The following is a 19,427-nucleotide window of genomic DNA, read 5'->3' as shown; positions in this document are numbered from 1 at the left end:
AAAAATATCTTTAAAAAAACCCAGCAGATTATAGGCGACAATATGTAAATTGCCTCGGAGTGTGGATTCATTCATTATAACCTCTATAGTTCCATGGTCATATAGTTAAAGGTAGCATAACCTAATTATTTTTCCAATGACTATTCTTATTCTAAAGGAAGAATTGTTGTCATGGTCATGCTTAATCAATTAGCCTATTTGTAATGGTCCTATCCAGAGATCAAGTTACTTATCTTGGCCGCTAGAGCAAACGAAGGATAGGGCTACAGAGACATCTGATTAGTTTGATGTCACATGTATTTTAATAGTTTTTCTTTCCAAAATGGTCCACCAAGACCTCCATTTTGAACAAATTAAGTTCTAACTACATGAATGTGTGATACAATTTTACACATTGCATTTGGATAATTCATCGATTTTTTGACTGAAACATTATCTCCATAGGTTTGAAATTAATCCCGTAGTCCTACAATCCTATTATGCTTGGTCCACTTTATTCTGTCCATACTTTGAGGGGACATTTTACCCTCCAATTTTAAGTGAGATTGTCAAAATAAAGTTGATTCGTGACACTACAAATCTCATATTTTCATTTCTCAGATATTTGAACTTGCATGAAATAAAGAATTAAATAGTATATGTCCCTTTTGTTCCTCCATAACCTAAGCCAACCTTGAGTACTGGGCCTAATAACTTTCTTCAAACTCTCCTTCTGTAGCAGGCTAGCAGCCAAACTTAAACACCTCCTTTATTTCCAATGATTTATTAAACTGCAGAGTACGAGACTTAACCACGGCCATTAAAAGATTACATTGTATACCAACATATATATATATGTACTTAAATGATCAATGTACAGCATACCTACATAAATATATATATGTATTAATGTTCCATGTGAAAAAGCCTTGGACACACACACACACACACAAACAAACACATATATATAAGCAATGCAACCGAGATGGCAACTTGGCAACGGCAACTTCTCTGCACCCATGTAAAAAACAGTTAAGAACAATAAAACTAACTGAGTCTGGACCTGTCCTCTAGAGGGCAGCATCCTAGTGAACTTGAAATGACAAGGGATAGCATTTTAAAAGAGCCATAGAAAGATAAATGGAAAGACGGCGTAGAAACATAACATGTGAGTGGGGGAGTAGTGGGGGGCGGCTGTGGATTTAATATCTGGGCAAGAAGACGCAGAGCCTTAGCCAACCAATCAAAGCAGCCGTCCATACGACTGGGCCCTTGTTTGAAGGGAAGGATTGACCGGTCATCTTGCTCTTGAAGCCCCGCCCCCAACCTGAGGTCTGGAGACTGATTTGGAGGTCAGGCAGGCCGTCCCCAGGAGTCTGGTCAGGGTCCGCAGAGGTTGGAGATCCGGGGTTCTCCATGGGTCAGAGATCAGGAGAGGGACTCCGGGGGTCGGAGCTCAAGATAGGGGTTCCCAAGGGTCGGAGGTCAGGAAAGGGGTTCCCAGGGGTCAGAGATCAGGACAGGGGTACCCAGGGGTCAGAGGTCAGTACAGTGCCTCCAGAGGTCGGAGGTCAGGACTCGGCTGCCTCCAGGCGGGGAAGGACGGGAAGGATGAGGTTCCCGAACGACGAGTCCTGAGTGATGAAGAATCCGGACGAGTGGGCGTGTGCGTGCTGCAAACACACAACATACATGATCTACATTATACACAAAAACAACCACAACATGATCCAACGTTTAAACACGTTAAAACATTTCACAACTAAGTAATTTAACAATAAAATGCTCAATAACATTTCAAATCATAAAATATAAAAGCGAAGGATGAATTATGGTTCAGTATGGCAAATGTGAGATTATTTATTGCTTCACGAGTGTGTTATAGACAAGGCCACACATAAGTGGTACACAAGTACGCATGCATGCCCAAAATCAGGGATGTGTAACGTCACTTGCATCACTACAACGCTTTTACGTAACTAACGGGAGATCGAAAGGAATTGAAAAAACAAAAAACATTGAGCAGATACTTTGGTGTGTTCACCACCTGCAAAGAAAAGGCAAACGGAGCCGGAGCAGAAGAGCCGTGGCTCGAATGAATGATAAGCGCACTGTAATGTGCGCTCATGTGTGCTGTGCACCGCGGACACGCTGGACAACTGAGCAAAAATCAGCTGATTGCAACGTTCCTTACTGTGAGATATTCAAACGCTCCGTGGTCAGGCTGCTGCAGTTTTATAAAAAAAAGGTGAGGCAAAAAACACTGCTGTGCTTAAGAAGTTGTGTATTGCAAATGGAATCTCCCTTGTGAAACTGGGTTAGTTTCATAAGATCAGATGTTACATCTGGGGCTATGTTTGGGGTGAGTACCAAACACCATCTCCCGGTACTCACAAAAAAAAATTATGAGCACCCCTGGTTATAGAGCTACCTGCAGAGCAGCCTTCTGTTGAGCTGCAATGTGTTGCTGTTCTGCATTGTCCCGAAACTCCTTCAGGTTCGGCCTGGAGAGAGAGATGCTAGAGGGGGAGAGGGATAAACAGAGACCGAGCGATGTAAAAAGAGAGACACAAAGAGAGAAGAGAAAATTACAGATGTAGATGAAGATCAACAGCAAAAGGGGTGTTGAAATAATTTCCCCCCAGCTGTGACAAAGCGACACAAAGAACCAACGAGGGTGCGTTACCTGCCGCCAGGGTTGTTCATGGACTGGTTCTGGAGCTGTCTCTTTGTCTTATCCAGCTCCGCCAAGATCGCTACACGTTTGTTTTGGAAAGCTGATGGAAAAAATAATTGACTGTATTATTTAATTTGTTATGTAAACTAGATTTAAACTCGATTCTGTTTGAACAATGTTATGGTTTTATCCATATTTTTATTCACTTGTAACCTTCTGGCATTAATAATCATAGTGATCTTTTGTGACATGTATCAGATAGATCATGAAGGACTGCATCACGGAACCAAAACATATCCGTTAACAGTGCACACAGGTCACGTATTATTCACTTGGCGTATTCCAATAAACCCCTAACTGCATAAAACCCACCCGTTCTCCATAAAGGACTAAATAGAGTATATGTACCTGGTCTCGGAGGGTTTGAGGTCATTTTAGAGAGAAAGAGAAGAGAAGAGAAAGAGGCTGCAGAGTTGATGACGTCACCGCTCCGGTTCACCGCGCTAACTTTAGCATCACTTAGCATACCACTACACAGGATTCACTTTGTTCCGTTAATACTCGGTTCATTCAGCTCTTTAACACATATGCAGCTACTAGGGTGCAGTACTGTACAGCTAATTGAGAATGAAGAGTCAATAGTCGGTCGTATGATGTCTCTCATGTGTATTAAACGTGCTTTCCTGTCACAGAAGCAGAGCGCCGCTCGGTCTGTTTAATACCCGCCTGTGATCACGTGTCCACGCAGCCCTTGTGTTTACTTCCTGGCTCGGGCGTTACTACTTCCGGACCTGCGCAGCGCGAATCAGGTGACAGTTGTGACCGACTAGCGGGTGTAGCATCTCGCCAAAGACCCTGGAAAAGCAACCTCTGAACCGACCGTAGCGACCGTGAGGAGGGTCGATTGACCGCGGGCACTGAGCGGAGGATTCCCGGGTGTCGAGCACCACGATGATTGTCGGTGCGCCGCGGGGCCTGCAGCCCGTCACCGGGACCACCCACCCCCTGTCCGCCGTCCAGGAGACGCTCTCCCCGGTCCCAGATGTCACCGCCAGCTGCCACATCCCCAACAGCAGCAGCAGCAGCAGTGGTGGTGGTGGAGGAGACAAAGTGGGTACCCTCTATTCTCGGCTTGTGTTTCTAAATGCATGTATATATATATAATATATTTCTGCGTATGATTAATCTGCATTTTTTTATGGTGGTTTTCCCATAGTGGAGCAGAGTAGAGAAACGGTGACAGTCACCACTCCTGAGCCTGATCAACAGTCGCCCTGGGTGACCGATTCAGACAGCGATACCCTGAATAGAATGATCCCAAGAGCCAACTAAAGCCTGAGTCTTCTGTGATGGTTGTGTCATAGGCCCTTGGTCCATCTCAGACCTGGGGACACAGTCGTCTTCATTGTTAACAAGGTCGGCAACTAAAAAAAACTGAACATCAGCATACATGCATATGAGATGTGTGGTTAAATCTTGGTAATTAAGTGCCCTAATCGACGTGGTTTTATCATCCAGTGGCCATACATCCACACCATCTTGTGAGGTGATCCCTGTGTGAAAAGGTCATTTCCAGCAGCGGTGGCCGTGTATTCGAGGTGGAAAGAGGTGATGGGATAAATCCATGGGGCCAGAGTGAAAGTCGACACAAATGTAATGAATGTGCGGAAAGAAGGAATGATTATAAATACGCTTGAGGCTAATACAAACCCTCCTCATCCTCAGTCTCACTTCAAATCAGCGTCTCTGCTTTATTTACCTAACGTGATTTTAATTAGCTTTTTTGGTGAGTGATTCAAAATTCCCATGACCGTTTTTTCTGAAAATATAACCTGTATTCACATCACATACTCTGTTCTTCAAGGGTTTTTAGGGTGTTTTCAGACAGATTACACATTATGGAGCAGGTGGGGGTTCCGGCTGAGTGATGCCTACAGCTTGACTGGTACATCAGGGTTTGAACCTAGAACCTATGACCTGGGACTCAAACACCCTCAATTATCAGTAGACCATCCTGTCCACAACATGTTTGCCGGTCTCACCTACAGAAATGTTATGTTGGATGTTATTTGTAAAGTGTATGGGCCATTGGGTTTGTAATATATTCCGTTATAGCATAGATAGAACATTCTTTGATAGTTGTATTAGGCTTAGGGCATGTAGTGGTGAAGGATGAGTGATAGTTAGTTACTAGGTGAGATTGGATAGTGTGCCTTTTAGTTTTCATGGTGGCAGGAACAAACTCTGAAGGAATTGTTTCTTCCATCGATCGTGTCAAGGTAATCTGTTTAGCCAATAATCCCAGTTACTCTCTACTATTTTTCACAAGTCCACACTAGGCCACAAACACATACTGTAGTCACACACTAATCATGTGGAGGTTTATACAAGTGAGGAAGTCTTTTCCTATCTGAGAACAGTACCCTGTTGTCATGTACCTCCGTAAAGGAAGTGCAGGAAGATTTTCTACCCGGGAGTTATTATGAAACAGCTGGGCATTCATTCATATACAGTACATTCACATACACATTCAGTCTTTTAGCAGACGCTTGACCTAGTTGCAAAGAACGGAACACAGGATCAACGATTCATAGTACACAATGTTTGAAGAACAAAGTTCATTCTAGATTCACCAGAAACTAAGAGATACGCAGAGATATTGTATCTCAGCAGAAGAGGTCAAAAAAGAAACCCAAGTCAACAAAAGTGCACCTCAGTTAAATAAGATCTTCTTCCATTTGAGGATTTAATCTTAATGCAATCCTGTTGTTCTCCCACATAAACTTTCTGTTGCGTACACTAACCGCCGGGCTATATGGTGGGTATATATATATATATATACCCAACTATAGTATATATAGCACTTTGAGATCATTGAATTGATATAAAGATTGTTATAAATAAAATGTATTATTATTATTATTATTATTATTATATGCCCAGTGTGTGTGTGCGTGTGCTTGCGTGTTCGTGCGTGCGTGCTTGCGTGCTGCAGCAGAATCAACAAGCGTTCCATTGTAGGAGGGAAACATTATAATCATCAATAACGACACAGGAACACTCAAATGTCAAGTCCCTTTTGGCTCGTGTCTTAACAGGAAGTCGTGCTGACCAATGGCAAGCCAGTTGAGACATCAAGTCCTGCCTCGGCGTCATCGCTACTCAACCGACTCCAACTGGACGATGATCTGGAAGCTGACACGCTTGACCTCTACGCCTCTACGGAAACACGTGACCTCTTCGTCACCGTCGACGATCCCAAGAAACACGTCTCCACCATGGAGACCTACATCACCTACAGGGTCTCCACCAAGGTCTGCTATTGGCTAATTAGTCGGCACTAAGGTCTGCCATTAGCTGGGAGTAGCAGGGATTTAGCATACTTTGTTGATGATAGAAAAGGTTTGAACGTTAGAAAGGGAATTAGATTTTCTCATGGTGTTGGTGCCACTGGAACACAAACAAGTGATAATTAAGGCCATCTTTAACACAGTGTGTGTGTGTGTGTGTGTGTGTGTGTGTGTGTGTGTGTGTGTGTGTGTGTGTGTGTGTGTGTGTGTGTGTGTGTGTGTGTGTGTGTGTGTGTGTGTGTGTGTGTGTGTGTGTGTGTAATCACTAACATTTGTGTTAGTGATTAGCCATGAAGATGCTAGCGCAGGCAATCGGACAGGAATGAGGAGTGTAACAGTAGTTTGTGTGTGGACCCAGCCTGACTCCTCCTCTCTCCGCCTTAAGACCTCGCGCATCGAGTTCGACCTGCCGGAGTACAACCTGCGCCGGCGATACCAGGACTTTGATTGGCTGAGGATGAAGCTGGAAGACAGCCAACCAACCCACCTCATCCCAGTATGTCACCTGACCATGTCATTGCTGTTTCTACTATTGAGAAATGTGTCTGACCTTTTTACCGAAAGGGGTGGACTTTCCATCAGAGGCAGGTCATCAGGGAGCAGGGAGGAGTGAGACTTACTGGTTGTCTGCGGCCATTGGAGCTGCGAGTAACGATCATTTTCATAGTCAAAAATCAAATGATAATTTTTGATGAAACTTAAGAGTCTATAAATGGACAAAAATAATTGGCATAGCATAGCAAATGCCATTACAAGTTACCAGATTCCGAAGTGATATCCTAAATGCTTGATCTGACAAGCAGCAAGGAAAATCTACCTTTCATTTAATTCTGATCCATGATCCAATCATTGGAATTGAACTGTAACATTGAGCAGCATACGTTTGTTTGCCTCATCAATTATCAAAAACAGATTGGATTAATTATCTGTCGGTTGACTTACTGAATCTCCTTAAGGTAAGACTCCGAGCCCTAGCTGGGAGTCTAACCCCGCTCACGCTACACTATCCTGCTCCTGAACACACCACAAGCTGCCACATGACCCCCATCTCAATACACCACAGAGTAAAGACAGCATGCTTTCCTCTCCGCTCATAACTATCATCTCTAAAGGTTCAACCAAAGGAAATCACTTACCTTCGGCGCTCTAGAATTCCTTTGTTGTCCTCCAATAAATCCAAGAGCCTCCCTTGTGCTGTGACAGCAGACGCCAGGCTGCACATTATTCAGCTGTAACACCGCTCTCTCTATCATATGGGCTGGGCTGAGGTAGTAAACAAGCCCAGGGACGAGGCCTGGAGCAGCCAGCTCACACTGCAGCAGTCAGAGACAACAAACAGTTCACTGAGTGATGGAGTGTGATGTGAGGCGGATGGCTGTGTAATCCTGTTTTAACTTGTTGCTGGAGACCAGAACACTGGAGGCATGCTGAATCCTCACCACAGGGCTGGCTGAAAGCAGAAGGGTCTTATGGGGCGGTCGAGTATTTAATTGGGGAGGGGGGCGATGGAGAGAACAGCACAACCTCACTGAAGAGCGGTGGGTTGGTTTAGGGATGGACTGGAGCCGGTTTCACTATATATAGCTTGGTGCAATACACTTACTATAATGCAGTGCCTGTCTGATTCAGTACATGGACATTAAGCATGAGCATAATTACGAGTCAATCAATCTTAAGAATCGGGCTAAGATGGAGAACTACAGTTCTACAGCCTTAAAGGGGATGGACTGGGCACCGGGAATGCTGTCCTGTGTAAAACTCATCTGGTAAAGGGATTCCTTTCTTCATACAGAATTTGTACTGAATCGACATTTTCAGAATATTTTATACTGCTGAGATATATCCTTAAGAAATGGAGATAATTTTATCTGCGATTCCTATTGAAGGACATGATGATGAATGACAGCAGGGGCCTCCTCTCAACCATCTCCTCTCTTCTCCTCCTCCTCCTCCTGTCTCCAGCCTCTCCCAGAGAAGTTTGTGATGAAGGGTGTGGTGGATCGCTTCTCAGAGGAGTTTGTGGAGACTAGGATGAAGGCACTAGACAAGTTCTTGAAGAGGGTGGCGGACCATCCCGTCCTCTCCTTCAACCCCCACCTCAATGCCTTCCTAACCGCCAAGGTAAGGTCACACCTCTGAAGACACCTCTGTTGTCCAAGAGAGCCCGGAGAAAGACGGTGCAAGGCCTTTTCTTGCGAACATGTTGCATCCTTCCCTGATTATGGAGGTAGATTTGTGTCTTTATTATGCAATCAAAAATAATAGGTTTGAGAGCAAAACTTTCCACACTGCAATCAAAAAATAGGTTTGAGAGCAAAACTTTCCACACTGCAATCAAAAAATAGATTTGAGAGCAAAACTATCGACACTGCAATCAAAAAATGTTTTATTGCAAGATAAATTAATGTGATAAAAAAATTATTAATGGGAATCCAAAAGTTTTGTTTGCAAATCCAAAAGTTTTGTTTGCGAATCCAAAAGTTTTGTTTGCGAATCAAAAAGTTTTGTTTGCGAATCCTAAAGTTTTGCTTGCGAATCCAAAAGCTTTGCTTGCTGTTGAGCTGAATCTCGTGGGCGGGACCTACGCCGAAAGATGTAAGACACGTCTCTATTGGCCAGTCTTGATCGGAGTGACAGCTTGGCAACACCCACAGTTAGTAACGAGAGAGGGAGTTCTAGGCTTCGCCTTATGGGCTTGTCCCGTGCGCGCGCTTGCGCGCCCTGAAAATTCCGTAGGCCTCCCTGTCAGCCGACAAGGAGACCATGGCAGAGGAGAGCAGGGCGATGTTGTTGACCGCCGCCGCGGATTGAGAGGCACAAACGAACACCCTGTCCGTCTGTCCGACAATCTGCTTCTGGAGGCGGTAGGTCCCGCCCACGAGATTCAGCTCAACAGCAAGCAAAGCTTTTGGATTCGCAAGCAAAACTTTAGGATTCGCAAACAAAGCTTTTTGATTCGCAAACAACACTTTTGGATTCGCAAACAAAACTTTTGGATTTGCAAACAAAACTTTTGGATTCCCATTAATATTTTTTTTATCACATTAATTTATCTTGCAATAAAACATTTTTTGATTGCAGTGTCGATAGTTTTTGCTCTCAAATCTATTTTTTTATTGCAGTGTGGAAAGTTTTGCTCTCAAACCTATTTTTTGATTGCAGTGTGGAAAGTTTTGCTCTCAAACCTATTCTTTTTGATTGCATAATAAAGACACAAATCTACCTCCATACCTGATCCCCTCATGTATAGTACAGTAGGTCGATAAACGAGCCGGCACGCTTGAGCTATCCCACAAAAACCAAAGGGTTGGTGTCAGATAATAATCATTGATTGTCTATTTACCATCAGGTCCACAAATTCTAAATGTCTAGATTGTCTTGGCAAGCACAACGCAAAAGTCCAAAAGTACAAGTGGTGATGCCTGACAGCAGCGAATTCTGATACCTACTAGAAATCAGTTTTATGGATGCATTCACATCGAATCACATGATTATCATCTGTTGTTTTGTTTTCAACCACCACAGTGTCTTGCTATCAGGAGGGGTTTTGTGTATGTGTGTTTTTTTTTTTTTTGTCTGTGTTTTTGTTCGTGTGTGTGTGTGTGTGTGCGTGTGTTTTTTGTGCGTGTGTAGACATAACATGTCTTGTCCCCTTATGCCCAGGACCTGAACAAACGACAGGGCCTGGCGCTGCTGACCAAGGTGGGGGAGTCGGTGAAGCAGGCGGCGGGGGGCTACAAGCTGCGGGCGCGGCCACCGGAGTACTGCGTGATGGGGGAGTACCTCGACACCTTCAACCAGAAGCTGGGCACCATGGACCGCATCGCCCAGAGAATCCTCAAGGAGCAGACTGGTACCAGACAGGGAGCTAACCGGGGTTAGCGCTAGCTGGAGGGTAGCCAGAGAAACCTCAAGGAGCAGGCTGGTACCAGACAGGGGGCTAACCGGGGTTAGAGCTAGCTGGAGGGTAGCCAGAGGATCCTCAAGGAGCAGGCCGGTACCAGACAGGGGGCTAACCGGGGTTAGAGCTAGCTGGAGGGTAGCCAGAGGATCCTCAAGGAGCAGGCCGGTACCAGACAGGAGGCTATCCGGGGGGTCGCACTGTTCCGATCAGAGAACAATCCTGGTTGATTCAGGTTGTGATTCCCTTCTCATATGGTGGCACACTGGAGAAGAAATGATCTGTTAACACACTGAGTTATAGATACAGATGTTAACGGCTCAAGTAGACCCTTATCAATGTTAAGGTACAGCTAAGTGCTTATTTGATCTAGGTCCTTATTTTGAGGTATCACTATAAGTTATCATTCTTAGGATGGTTAAATTTAGGTCTGTTCAGGGAGATGGTCAAGTTAAGGTTTGCTATGGGGGATGTTATGGGTGGTGTTGTCCTATGGGGGGTGTTGTGCTATGGGGGGTGCTATGGGGGGTGTTATGGGTGGTGTTTTCCTATGGGGGGTGTTATGGGTGGTGTTGTCCTAATGCGGGGTGTTATGGGTGGTGTTGTCCTATGGGGGATGTTATGGGTGGTGTTGTCCTAATGCGGGGTGTTATGGGTGGTGTTGTCCTATGGGGGGTGTTATGGGTGGTGTTGTCCTATGGGGGGTGTTATGGGTGGTGTTGTCCTATGGGGGGTGTTATGGGTGGTGTTGTCCTATGGGGGGTGTTATGGGTGGTGTTGTCCTTTTGGGGGTGTTATGGGTGGTGTTGTCCTATAGGGGGGTGTTATGGGTGGTGTTGTCCTATGGGAGGTGTTATGGGTGGTGTTGTCCTATGGGGGGTGTTATGGGTGGTGTTGTCCTATGGGGGGTGTTATGGGTGGTGTTGTCCTATGGGTGGTGTTGTCCTAAGGGGGGTGTTATGGGTGGTGTTGTCCTATGGGGGGTGTTATGGGTGGTGACCGGTCTCCTGTTTCTCAGAGTACCTGGTGGAGCTGAGGGAGTATGGCTCGGTGTACGCGGGCTGGGCGGGGTCGGAGGACGCCCTGACGCGGCCCCTGGAGGGCGTGGCCGGCTGCGTGTCCACATGCTGCGGGGCCATGGAGGACCTGAGTGAGGGCATGAGCCAGGAGTTGCTGCCGGTCCTCAGAGAGTATGTCCTCTACATCGAGTCCATGAAGGTGAGTCTCATGGGGTCCACGGTTTGGGCTGGCTGAACGCTCCTCAGCCCGTTCTGACGTATTCCTGTGAGCAGAATAGTGTCAGCCTTGCTCGGCCGCTGTGTTGGGAGCTTGTTGAATGGGTTAGTGCAATGTAACTGCACAATGTAATTTACATTTTGGGGTCCTGCAACTACCTCCTGAGCTTATGTCGTCCCCTGTAATTAAACAATAAACCCAATGTACAAAAATGTCCTAATCCTGTGGTTGTACTTGATGGTCCAACAGTTCAGTACTGTGATCTTCTGTTGTATTACTGAACTATAACTCGTAGGAAGGCTCTACAGAAAATACATGCTAGGTTTCATTAATCCACAAACATAGAGTTGTCTGTTAATTTTGTAACTCTATTGTTTATTGTAAAGGCGTAACTCTATTACGAAACCGCCTTGCCATCTCACAGTGAGTTGCACCATCATGGTCTTCATAACCCTGATGGATGTGCTGGTTTAAATCCTTTGACCGTGGTCTGCACAGGAAGTTATGCTTGACTCACGTCCTCTTCCTCAGCCCTGACTCTGCACATTTCTTATGTGACTCTGATCCACACCGGAACACAAACCAAGTGCAAACACAGCCACCTTCCCACTGCGCCCTTTACATGTTTTAGTAAAATCTTTCTGATCACATGAATGTTTTGTTGTAACAAAACATTTATGTTCCAGAACGTGTTGAAGAAGAGGGACCAGAGCCAGGCCGAGTACGAAGGCCGGCTGGAGGCCGCCGTCATACGCAAACAGGAGGAGAAGACGCCGGTAGGACTTCACTCCTGTCAAATTGCTCGATTTGAGTTGTTGTGATGCACAATTCCAACCAGAAGGGGGTAGCATTTATATTCAATTTTGTTCCACGTTTCAACAAGGAAGTGAGAAAATGTCAAATCTTTGGCCCCTCTAAAGGCTTCTGTCATTTTAGTTTGAGTCCTCAAGGCTGCTGTATTTCCAGTTTGTCCTCTAAAGGCTTCTGTCTTTGTAGTTTGTCCTCCAGGCTGCTGTAGTTTGTCCTCAAGGCTGCTGTAGATGTAGTTTGTCCTCAAGGCTGCTGTAGTTGGTTGGCCTCTGAGGGCTACGGTAGTTGTAGTTTGTCCTCAAGGCTGCTGTGGTTGTATTTTCTCCTATGAAGCTGTTTTTGTTCTGCTTTAGTCCTCTGAAGGCTTCTGTCTGTAATTGTAGTTTTTCCTCCAAAAGCTGCTTTAGTTGTTGTTTGTCCTCTTACGGCTGCTGTGAATGTAGTTTGTCCTCTGAAGACTGTTGTAGTTCTGTGAGTGTTATCTGAAGGCTGCTGTAGTTGTAGTTTTTCCTCTGAAGGTGGCTGTAATTGTAGTTTGTCCTCTGAAGGCTGCTGTAGTTGTAGTTCTGTGTGTCCTCTGAAGGATGCTGTGGTTGTAGTTTGTTCTCTGAAGGTGGCTGTAGTTGTAGTTTGTCCTCTGAAGGCTGCTGTAGTTATAGTTCTGTGTACCCAGGTGCCGGTTGAGGTGGAGAAGTGCCAGGACAGGGTGGAGTGTTTCAATGCGGACCTGAAGGCGGACTGGGAGCGCTGGCAGAGCAACAAGAGGCAGGACTTCAGACAGCTGCTCACCAGCATGGCCGACAAGAACATTAACTACTTCGAGAAGGTACGTCTGGGCCTGAGGCTGGGGGCTCCATCCAAAGGGTCACGTTCCCCATGAAGATATAGAGATACTGTGTTCTGACAAAGAATACAACATGATGCTGTCTATTTATGATGTAAGATGCTAAACACTTGTGATGTTATTAATTGATTTATATCTCCCTCCCTCCCTCCCTACCTCCCTCCCTCCCTCCCTCCCTCCCTCCCTCCAGTGCCAGTCAGCGTGGGAGTCTCTGGTCTCTCAGTTACAGGACGACCAGGCAGAGAATACCAATGAGACAAACTGCGACTAATGCAGACACATATATATATACACACACACACACACACACACACACACACACACACACACACACACACACACACACACACACACACACACACACACACACACACACACACACACACACACACACACACACACACACACACAGAGACAGAGACACACACACACAGAGACAAAGACACACAGAGATTGCACACTAACACAGACACACACACTCCCATGCCAAGGAAAAAGGACCAATCGGGCCACTTTAAGTGCTGGACTTGGCCCCTCCCCCCTGTTCCCATGTGACCTGATGTCACTGGAGGAAGAGATGACTGGTGCCTCCGCCCCCACCAACACCACGGTGATGAGGATGAAGGAACAGTGGAGGGAGGTGGAGACGCTTGTGATGTTGTGATTCTTCGGTTGTTTTCTAAGACCTTTTGTATTTTATACCTGTAGACGACTCAGTGGCCGGTGGTCCGCCTTCGTGTCTCTCCACCGCCCCGACCTCTAGATGCTCACGCTTTAGATGAGGTTGTATCTAGGCCTTTATTCCAGGGGCCTGGAAGACGGAGACTTGGATGTATTCAGTCTGAACTGCCCTTGGATGCCTGGCTCCAGGCCAGGGCAGGGGAAAGGCTCTTCTGTCTTTGGAGAGCAGAGTTTTGATACCATCACTATTCACTGCTTCCACACATGTGAACACATCCAAGGCCAATGAGAACCCATCATTCTCTCTTTAATGCGTTTACATACTTTAGGTGAGTGGTCTTCAGTCGCCTCCGGTTCCACTGTTTGTATTGTTTCTCCTGTTCAGCAGAATATCTGTTCTTAATTCCTCTTATTTACTTACTAATTATCAGCAGGAGCCACTAATAAAATCTTTCTACGCCCTTCCTTGTGCTCCGTTTGACGATGATCCAGGACTCCAGTTGGTTGGTTGGTTTGGTTTCACTGGCTGATAGTGATGGAGTAATGCTATTGTTCATAGAAAGAAGAGGACAGAGGCAGGACATTCCAGAGGTCTGTCCCAAGGTGTAATTCTATCTGAGAAAATGTTTGATTAAGTCTTGATCTTGATTTCATCTCAGACTAAACTGTGATTCCCCCTTCTTCATGTTCTTAACGAATGACACAGATATTGGGTCAGAGTTGAGAGATTGTTGAAAGTTGTGGTTGTTTCCCACAGAGTTATTCTCTGTATTTTTGGTTTCCACAACCCTGTGAGTTAATAAGAACAGGTAGTGGCGTCGAAGCATCTTTTAATGACCATATCTGGCTAGGTGGAGAACTGACTGGAGAAACACCGCCACCTCGCCACTGAAAGTGTACCGGTAACTCCTACAAAATATATCAACCATATTTGTAGTGCTCAAAAATTTCCCAATATTTGCCTTTTCTTATAAGCAAAAGTTACTAGTTTACTAGTGGTTGACGGCAGCGGTTCCTCTATTCAACCAATGCAAACTTTGTTTGAGGGCTGCTTTGATAAAGGGGCGGGAGGATTACTAAAAGCCAATTCTGACGTCACAAGTAGGCGTGGCCACCCAGATGCTTGTATAGGAAGACAGTCAGCCGCCACATAGTTGGATACATTCCCCATCACCTGGACTCTACCAACCTGTACAGGCTGAATCTGGGGGGACACTTGTGATGTCACCATAGGGTATATTTAGAAATGGCTCTTAAAGATGTAAGAGTGTCTCTTTGTACACAGACTGAACAGGATGGTGTGTCCTTGCTTCAAACACCAGTTTGTGACTTTAAGCATGTGAGACGTACGGATGTAGATACAGCCTTCTCTACGTCTACAGCAACAACGGCTGAGGTTTCATCGGCGGTTTGGTTAATATCATTTTTATTGGCGTGTTTTACCCACCATTATGGCCTCTTGTCTGCCCCCCTCTATCAGAACCCTGTAAACAAACGACTCTACCGGGGACCAGTTTATTTTTCAATTGTATTTTGTACCATAATTGTTTTGTAACTCCTTTTCAAGATCTGTTGTTTCCCTGTTTTCTTTGAAAGACTCTTGACAGTTATAATGTGTCGGGATGGATTTATAACACCATGAAGAATCCTTTCATGTTTGACATGACGAGATGTAAATATGCAGCGTTGATGTCCATTGAGTCAAGGTGTTGCCTCAGATGGAGGCTGCTTCGTTTTATTGGCCTATGAATGGAGTACATGAGAGGGCAGCCCTCATTTTAAACCCGGATACAATTTGTTTTTCTGGAGAGGTACTGGGCCAGAGAATGTGAACCCTAGTGTTTAGGCTGAAGGGGAGGTTGACCCCCCTCGGTACTGAAGACCCCCCTTCCATCATACATCACCTTTAAAACGCACCCGGGACTTTTGGACCATGACATTTATCTGCTTTAATGCAATACGTACAGTTTATCCCCAAATATAACTTAAAATAAACAAAGTGAAGAATCTATTTTTGTAATGGGAACAGGAATGTTGACTGATGTGTTTACAATGAGGCTTGTGTATGTTTGCCTGGATATGGGTGTTGAGGTAACTGTATATTAATAATTATAAATTTATTAAGACACCATTAAGAATGGTACGGACAGGTAGCCTGATTGCCGTGTAGTAAACACTCATCCGTGTTTATCGCATCAGTAATAAGGGTTAGGTAGGGGTTCTTTTTGGGGACAGCCTACTAGCATCCAGCTCCCCTCCCTCTGTTACTCAGCTCTGGGTCATGTTCTTGGCTTCTGGCCACTGATCCATTTTCTGTCATTTCTAAATCTGTTCTAACCATCTTTTGGATGCTAAATAACATTGTCATGATTAAAAAAGAAAAGAAAAAAATGCCTGTATATTGATGTCGTTTTGATTGCAAATTATCTTTACCTCACATCATCATTTAGATATATTGGACCAATAATAAAAGGGATGATAATAATAATCCATAGCTCTGAAAACGTTTTTCTTCTCTCTCGTGTCATGAATCTGATGGCCAAGCGGTTTTCTAAGGCAAGACTCCGATGAGGGTAAATAGCTTCCTCTGATGCTGTGGTCTACAGGTGGGCGAATACAAGTCAGGGTTGGCATTCGGAACCAAGGAAAGGTCTTCAATCTGTTTGCTTCTTCTTGTACTTTATTTAGCTTGTGTTTGAGGGTGCAGGGATATGGCAGTGTTCCCACTTTAAGAGCCCCATCCTGTACTCTAGCCAATTTGAGGTTTATTTTAGGATATCGACCTATTTAACTCCATGGGAGATACTTCTAATCTCGAACGAATGAGGTTTTGTGAGAAACTTAATTAGAATGATTTGTATGTCTGTCATAAGTGACATTCATCTGCCGTGAACATACAAGCCCCGCTCCTAAACACCCTAAAACCCGGTCATTCTGAAGGGGCCTTGTGATCTGCGTTTTTTTCTCTACCAAACGGTGTCCTCTTTGTATTTTCCCTTGCTTGTGACAAAGAAAGGTCCTGGTTACCCATCCAAAATGTTTGAATCTTCTCAATGTGCAGATCTGAGATACTCCTTCAACCCATCAGTGGTTCTCTTCCTAATCTTGCGGCCAAGGATCTGAATATATAACTGAGCCACAACCCCGGCCAAGGCCCTCCAGCCAATGGCAGGTCCTTGAAGGTGATATGGGTAAGTGTGCTTACCGGCATTACCCCATTGTGACTGTCAGGCTTCAGCTGTCGCGAATCCCTCACTCAGTTTATCATCATCGCCCCAACTTGAATTGGATGAAATGTCATGATCGTGCTGGGAAGAGACCCCTTTATTGGCCACTGGTGTTGCCACTGGATGACCTGTGGGGCTCCTGTCTGTGGAGGGGGCGTTGGAAGGGCTACATAGACTTCATCCCCACACTCTAAAGGCCCTCCAAATCGTTACCCCTCAGCTTCAGGGATTCAGCGACGGTTCCGGATCTCCTGTTGGCTCAGGCAGCACAAAGCCACAGTCCAAACGAAGTCTACAGTCCAACAGCTCCAAAAGTCGGCAGACACTTGGGAGCAGCCGGTTTGTAGACTGGGACGATGGTGGAAACTGGTTACCCTGTGAAGCTACAGTATAGTTGCTCATGGTGTCTTTTAACCAACTGACTTGTAAACCACTTGATAAGCAACTCACACCTGCCACCCTGCTACATCTGCTGGACTTGACCAAGAAACACTTGGTCATACTTTACACATCAAGCTCGGCCTCTTGCTACACCGAGATCATGTCCTAGACCTAGGTGTACCATGTAAAATACATGTTACCATTAGCTAGAGTGTCGTTCTTGGTGTCATTGGACTCAGCTCAACGTGTAGATGCTAAATAACATGTCATTTGTGACATCTTTATCGGGAAGCAAATCAATAGCTGCTCAGTATTGATTAAGGCCTCCAATTTCAACAGCTAATTACTACCATTAAACATGTTCGAATATGCTCATGTGTGGCACCGTTGCAATCGCCTGGAAGCGTAGATGTTGAAGGACACCTTGTTCGTCCTCTTACGCCACCGGGAAGATATTTACATGCTTCTGATTGACTAATGAATTGATTCAGCTATTCCCCCAGAAGTCTGGGGTCAAAAGGTCAAAAGGAGACGGCACCACGCCGGGGTGGATCCAGATCTCGGGCAACAGCGCAGGGTTGCCAGGTCCTGCAAAAAACGTGCCCCCCACATACCGTTCAAAATCCACCCAAAATGTCCTAGAAGCATCCCAAATAAAAAATGATATTATTGGCCATTTTGGCCAACGTTTTGAAAGTAATACTATTTGAGGGAATATTTTTTTTTTGTTTTAGCAGCGAAATGCACCGTGTGTGTGTGTGTGTGTGTCTGTGTCTGTGTGTCTGTGCGTGCGTGTGTGTGCTTGTGTGTGCTTGTGTGTGTGTGTCTGTGCGTGTGCGTGCGTGTGTGTGTGTGTATAACACGCTATTTTATGTTGAAATGCGACGTAATCCAGTGTTCACGAAACGTACACTGTCAACGTAGGTATGCTTTTGGCGACTGGGTTGGCTCTCAGATATACGTGTTTCTAACAAGATGATATCATTAAAAGTTACATAAAGTAACAGTTTAATAACACAAACGCAGGAAGCACGTGAGCTGCTAGTTTATTACGTTTAACCTGACGTCGTTCAAACTTGCGAGCCAGCCGATCAAATCCTAATAACTATAAAACTAAAGATCAGACACAATCACTGACTGAAGATTATGCAAGTAAAAAGTATATTTCTCGCTAGAAATGTTATTAGAAACACGTTTAACGGTGAATCGGTCCTAAAATATTGCATTTCCCATTCAGATAATAAAGATTAATAAAGATCATACACATTCACTGACTGAAGATTATGTAAGGAAAATGTACATTTCTCGCTAGAAATGTCATTAGAAACGCGTTTAATGGTGTATCTGTCCTAAAATATTGCATTTCCCATTCGGATAATAAAGATTAATATAAGCTACGCCGTGTTCCGGAGCCGCGGGGGATTCTGGGAATTGGGGTTCTCAGTTGACAAATGGGGCTTTTGTTAACTTGTTTTGTTGTTAGGATTAAGTGGGGTTAATGGGTTCGGGATGTTATGTGGTTGTGTGTTGTTCTATTAACATTGTTCGTGTGTTCATTATTGTCGACACCGTCACTGAGAGTGACGTGACCATCGTTTCGTGCAGCTGTTCCGTGTTGAAGTCTCGTTCAATAAAAACCAACTCTCGTTGTCGAGCGTTCAATAAAAACCAACTCTCGTTGTCGAGCGTGCCCCCCCCCTACAAACGTGTCTCCCCCCCCCTCAACAAACGTGTCCCCCCCCCCCCCCCCCCCTTCAACTAACGTGTCCCCCCCCCCCCCCTACAATCGTGTGTCGTCGTCCCCCCCCCTCCCCGGTCAACAACAGTCTCCCCCCCCCCCCCCCCCTAAACAATCGTGTCCACAATTTGCCGCGAAAGCCGTGAAACCCAAACCCCGAAACCCGCCTCCACAGCGGCACATGTGGATACTGTAGGTATAACACGCTATTTTTTACGTTGAAATGCTACGTATCCAGTGTTCATGGAAACGTACACCGTGGACGTTTTTTCTTGGCGACTGGGTTGTGTCACACCAAAGTATTTTAGGCCTAAAAGTAGCACCTAAGTCTAGGAGAACTTAGAAGTCCTCAAGAGGATTCCTAACTCTTTAAGACCTATTCACAAAGAATCTGAAAATGGCTGCAGCGAGAAAAGTTTTGGAGACAATGGAGTACTGCAAATTGATAAAGAGATATAGGCTAAATCGTGAGGGTATCAAACTTGTGGTTAAATTAGTGCAGGATGCAATAACGTCCCCAACAAACAGGACTAACCAAATCAGTCCGGAGATAAAATGTTTGGCCGCACTCAGATATTTAGCTACAGGGAAAATGTAACTTTG

General features: G+C 45.2%; 2 protein-coding genes across 2 annotated transcripts; one reads left to right on the top strand and one right to left on the bottom strand.

The window, feature by feature from the left end:
• Nucleotides 1–686: 686 nt before the first annotated feature.
• Nucleotides 687–3,393, bottom strand: inip (ints3 and nabp interacting protein). Its single transcript, XM_056578428.1, has 4 exons — nucleotides 3,065–3,393; nucleotides 2,666–2,756; nucleotides 2,411–2,498; nucleotides 687–1,652 (listed from the first exon to the last, which is right to left on the bottom strand). The coding sequence occupies exons 1-4, from the start codon at nucleotides 3,180–3,182 to the stop codon at nucleotides 1,551–1,553; spliced, it is 399 nt and encodes a 132-aa protein (XP_056434403.1). The 5' UTR covers nucleotides 3,183–3,393; the 3' UTR covers nucleotides 687–1,550.
• Nucleotides 3,394–3,456: 63 nt separating this feature from the next.
• Nucleotides 3,457–17,980, top strand: snx30 (sorting nexin family member 30). The gene is made up of 9 exons (XM_056578498.1): nucleotides 3,457–3,766; nucleotides 5,755–5,970; nucleotides 6,392–6,502; nucleotides 7,969–8,127; nucleotides 9,670–9,859; nucleotides 10,926–11,125; nucleotides 11,830–11,919; nucleotides 12,627–12,779; nucleotides 12,988–17,980. The coding sequence occupies exons 1-9, from the start codon at nucleotides 3,608–3,610 to the stop codon at nucleotides 13,066–13,068; spliced, it is 1,359 nt and encodes a 452-aa protein (XP_056434473.1). The 5' UTR covers nucleotides 3,457–3,607; the 3' UTR covers nucleotides 13,069–17,980.
• The last annotated feature ends 1,447 nt before the right edge of the window (nucleotides 17,981–19,427 follow it).

The sequence above is a fragment of the Gadus chalcogrammus genome, chromosome 19 (assembly GCF_026213295.1).
Source record: "Gadus chalcogrammus isolate NIFS_2021 chromosome 19, NIFS_Gcha_1.0, whole genome shotgun sequence".
Lineage (NCBI taxonomy): Eukaryota > Metazoa > Chordata > Actinopteri > Gadiformes > Gadidae > Gadus > Gadus chalcogrammus.
Note: the sequence above shows the minus strand (reverse complement) of the source record. Positions and strands in the feature narration are given on the sequence as shown.